The 4,401-nt window shown below is 33.8% G+C and overlaps 1 protein-coding gene across 1 annotated transcript in view; it reads left to right on the top strand.

The window, feature by feature from the left end:
• Positions 830-4,401, top strand: part of LOC107639195 (villin-4) — a gene marked incomplete at its 3' end in the record, with an annotated part of 7,997 nt that continues 4,425 nt past the window's right edge. The window contains 4 exon segments of the mRNA XM_016342652.2: positions 830-1,370; positions 2,966-3,077; positions 3,248-3,347; positions 4,197-4,265. Of these exon segments, the coding sequence (XP_016198138.1) occupies positions 3,022-3,077; positions 3,248-3,347; positions 4,197-4,265 (225 nt within the window).

Below are 4,401 nucleotides of genomic sequence, written 5' to 3'. Positions count from 1 at the left end.
TTATATGAAATGTGTATAACAAATACGTAAGGAAGTTGGAGATGCGCATCTGATTAAAGTTACTTAGATAGTTTGGATGAAAAAATTACATAGATGTAAAATTTTTCTCAAATTTTCTTATCTTCATCATCATAGAAAGCACACGTCTATGTGCCAATAGTAAACACACTATCCTAATCAATAAATTTGGGTAATTATAGTAGTTTCTCGCAATGATGTTATTTGTGCAAAAATAAATAAATAAATAAATAAAGAACTAATATAGCCTCAAAAATTTATATATGTGTTGATAAAAAGTGGCTATTGACTTTTCAATATGTGAATTGTTTGTGTCAAATTTAATGATAAAACAATATTAAAATCGTTTAAAATTTTTTTGAAATTAAAATAAAATATTTAAAAATTTTTAAAATTAAAATAAAATATTTAAAATATTAGAGACTAAATTAAAATTAAAATTAAAAAATTTGAAAAAAAATATTTTACTCGGTAACAATTAATTGCAACCACATTAACAATGGCATACGTTGTACTCCTGTTAATAGGAATTTTATGCAACTGCACTTACCACAAATTCACAGTCAAATTACCACTCAGTAACTTCTAGAAAACTATAATTGGCCCACCTTACGCAAGCAATCCAACTTGCATGTGTTGACGACTCATGAGGAAGCAAAATAATATATAAAAAATAAAAATATAAATATAAATACAACAAAAAGGAATTCCATCCCAAAAAATATATTTATTCGGATATATTTATTCATGAGAAGGAAAAGACGGAAAAAAAAAAAAATGAAAGAAGAGTTTTATTTACAGTTCATGTATGTGCTGTTGTGTGGGGTGCCCGTTAGTGATAAGCACGCCTGGCATTTCATCATTCCCTCCCTTTCTCTCTCTCCTTTTCTCACACTTTCTCTCACCTCACCTCACAACTTCACTTCACTCTCGTTTTCTTATTCCATTTTTTTTGGTTCTCTCTCTATACAAATTCATTCTTCCTGGTTCACCTTTATTTTCTTCCCCTTCCTCCTTCTTCTTTAGACAGCCCCCACTTTACCTTTTCCTCTCTTATTTTCTTTCTCTCTTCACTTTTCCGCCTTTTTTTTTTCTTTCTGTTTTCCTTCCTCCCAATTTCTGCTCCCAGAAACAAGAAAATTTGCAGTTTCTCTCACTCTGATTGGATCTACTGCTACCTACTCATTCCGATTTCAATTCCTTTATTGTTGTGAATTTCGATTCCGCTATTTTTGCAGCTCGAGGTTGCTTTTTTGTTCTTCGTTTCTCGGATTTTTTTTTGGTAAAAAAATTTGTTTTGCTGATTCCGATACAGACGGAAATTGATTGCTGCCGTCGTTGCTTCTTTCCAGGTATGAAGACCTTCAATCCTTGTTTTTTATTGATCTTATTTTGTTTATTTTAATTTTTATTTATAGTTGCGTCGACTTTTATTGACTAGGATTGGATTTTGATCCGTTTCTCCGATTGGTCTGTTGTGTGTTTGAATTTCGATTGACTTGAGCTGAACAGTGCAATTTTTTTCGGCTTTTGATGCTGAAATTCGAGTAATTTTTTGTGGAAAGCGATGTGTCTGTTGTTGAAGTTCGGAAGCATTGGAGAATGCAGCTAGTGTTTTTGGTGTTTGTTGCATGTTGAGTTTCCAAGATCGAGTGTTGTGGCTTTTTGTTGTGTCTGTATTTGTAGTGTACTTGCGTACGTGTCACTTGCTTAGATTCATGTATATATCTGCAATATATGTTCATTTGATTGCTTATGTATGCATTGGGCTGTGTAATCCCGGCGGAGAGTTATGGTGATTTGTGCTTGTTTTCACTTGTCTATGCGAAGTTTCACAAGTGTGAAGCGGGCGCAATTTGTTTTCACCTATGTAGCTAGTTTACTCTTGGATCAGTCAATGATATGATTTTAAATGTTTTTGAAACTTGCATTCTTTTTTTATTTTTGTCTTATTTGATGTTATTAGGCATATTTCCTAGACTAGTAGAATTGCTACCTATTGGGTTCCCCCAAGTTGGCAACTCAATTCCAATTATATTAGTGAAATTCTGCTAAGTGCATTGTAAGGCAATTATTGCATGCTCTTCCGTGGAAGTGTGTGTGATTGTGGCATTTTCTTTATTTACTAGCATCACACAGCTTAAACTTAGTGCAAATGTTGGATACCATAATACTTAGCTATAGTAGATACCCAAAGGGGAGAAGCTGACAAGAGAAGAGATTCAAATATGTAATTTTGGTTTTGGTTTAAGCCACCCAACTTCAATGGCAAGGCATATATGCTTTAGAGAAAATGCAACTCATTCTGTGTATTTGATGCTTGTGAGCTACAAGTGATCTGTAGTTGCTAAGCCTGCTTAAGAATGTCTTCCTTTTCTCCATTGGAATTAATCTGTCTTAATTCTTACATATGGAACATCAATATAGGCAACAAAGTCTTTATTGCACTTCTAATTCCCAATGCTGCGTGATAAAAGATATCTTCGAAGGTGAAGAGGTTATATGAGTGTTGGTGAAGGATATTTTGGCGTTTATTTTTAGCATGTGACTATTAACATTGGCTGGGATGTATCTGAAGATTCTTATTAAATTGAAGATCTGAACAAAACCAGAAAAAAATTAAGTCAATACTGAACTTAACTGATTCTCAGGAAACATGAGCTCATGTAATTGCATTATAATAGCTGCCCTACTCTGGCTAGGCTTGTGGTTTATGATTTTTTCTTGCTTATCCCTGGCAAATTTAGCAAAGAGCTGTCAATATGCTAACCTTCTATAATATCCAGTTAAATTTCTCTATGCTGACATAGTCATTTCTGACCCAAATTTCCTAGTCCGAACACTTAGTGGAAGCATTTATATTTCTCTGTTTCTCTTGCTGTTATGTCGTCTTCAGCAAATTTACACTTTGATCTCACTTCTCTATTTAACCATTATTTCATTCCAGGGAATTTGTGTTATATTTAAGCTAGGTTTTGGAGGAGCAAAGGGTAGAACAACAATATGGCCGTTTCAATGAGAGATGTGGATCCAGCTTTCCAGGGGGCTGGACAAAAGGCGTATCCTGCATCTAGTTAGCTTATTGTGTTGTTAACAATATATCACACTTTCTTTTTTAGAAAACCTGTTGAAGGTTGCTACTTCGTTTGGTCTTGTTCTATTCACAAATTAGTTTCATGCTTTGGTGTCTTTCTATTGCTTCTGCATTATTGTCCTTAACCATATACAGTGGACTCGAAGTATGGCGTATTGAGAATTTTAATCCAGTTCCTGTCCCCAAGTCCTCTTTTGGGAAGTTTTTCACTGGGGACTCCTATGTGATCTTAAAGGTAAGCAATATCTGTTAATGATTCTTTATTCATACAGTGCTACCCTGATGTTGCTATCTGTTGTAGCGGGAAGCTTTTTCTAATTTTCGTTTTTCAAAAGTTTTTTCCTCTTCGTGTATTATTGTACTACATAGAGATGGAGATTGTAATTTAAAATGCCCCAGCATGACAAAAAATTATAGTATTGGTGTGTTATGTGTGCATGCACACTTAACTTCAGAAAATGTTCCTCTTATGGAACCTCTGTACATTTTTATTTTGATAGAATTCGTCCTCAGATTAAATGAAAGCAGTGTTATCGCAAAACGTGCTATAATGTCTTAATCATAAATAGCATTAGTTTAGCTGAATGGCTTCATTGGCTTCTTTTCCATGAGCTTCTTTTTTTTTTTTCAAATAGAAAGATGATTCAATGTTGTTATGTTCAAATCTTGGTCTGTTCTTAATGACCTTATTTTCGTAAAGAAAAAGTCTGGGGGGCTAGTACTTTTATTAAAATTTGGCCAGCACTTAACCAGCAAAAGAAAAGTGAGTAACTCCATACCATTAGATGTAATCTCACACCATTAAAAACACTAATGATGGCTATTGATGGCTACAAATCACAAAACTTGCTGGCCCCTTAGCACTTCTTTTTGGTAAATTTGCATTATTCTTGTTTTCCTTTTTATTTTTGGCTGTAATTGTTTATGTTGTAACTTGTTTCTCATCATCATCATCTTTTTTCTTCCCTTTCTTTCTTACTTTCCATTTCTTTTTCTTTTTCCTGTTTGAGTTGCTTGTTTACACTCCAAATATACGAAGCTCTTTAAATTATGTCAAGATATTCTTATTTTCCTTTTCGTGCAGACAACTTCGTCAAAAAGTGGTGCTCTCCGGCATGATATCCATTACTGGCTTGGTAAAGACACCAGTCAGGTATGTTTGTGTGTGCTTGTGTATTTTTTTCCCCTTCCTTTTAACATGGTTTTTCACCATTTTAACATTAGTTGAAAGTGCTGCTACCACCAAATCAGTGGCGGACCTTGAACGAAATTATTATTATTATTATTTT

Source organism: Arachis ipaensis, chromosome B04, assembly GCF_000816755.2.
Source record: "Arachis ipaensis cultivar K30076 chromosome B04, Araip1.1, whole genome shotgun sequence".
In the NCBI taxonomy this organism is placed as follows: domain Eukaryota; kingdom Viridiplantae; phylum Streptophyta; class Magnoliopsida; order Fabales; family Fabaceae; genus Arachis; species Arachis ipaensis.
The sequence above is the reverse complement of the archived record's forward strand: the minus strand, read 5'-3'. Positions and strand labels throughout refer to the sequence as shown.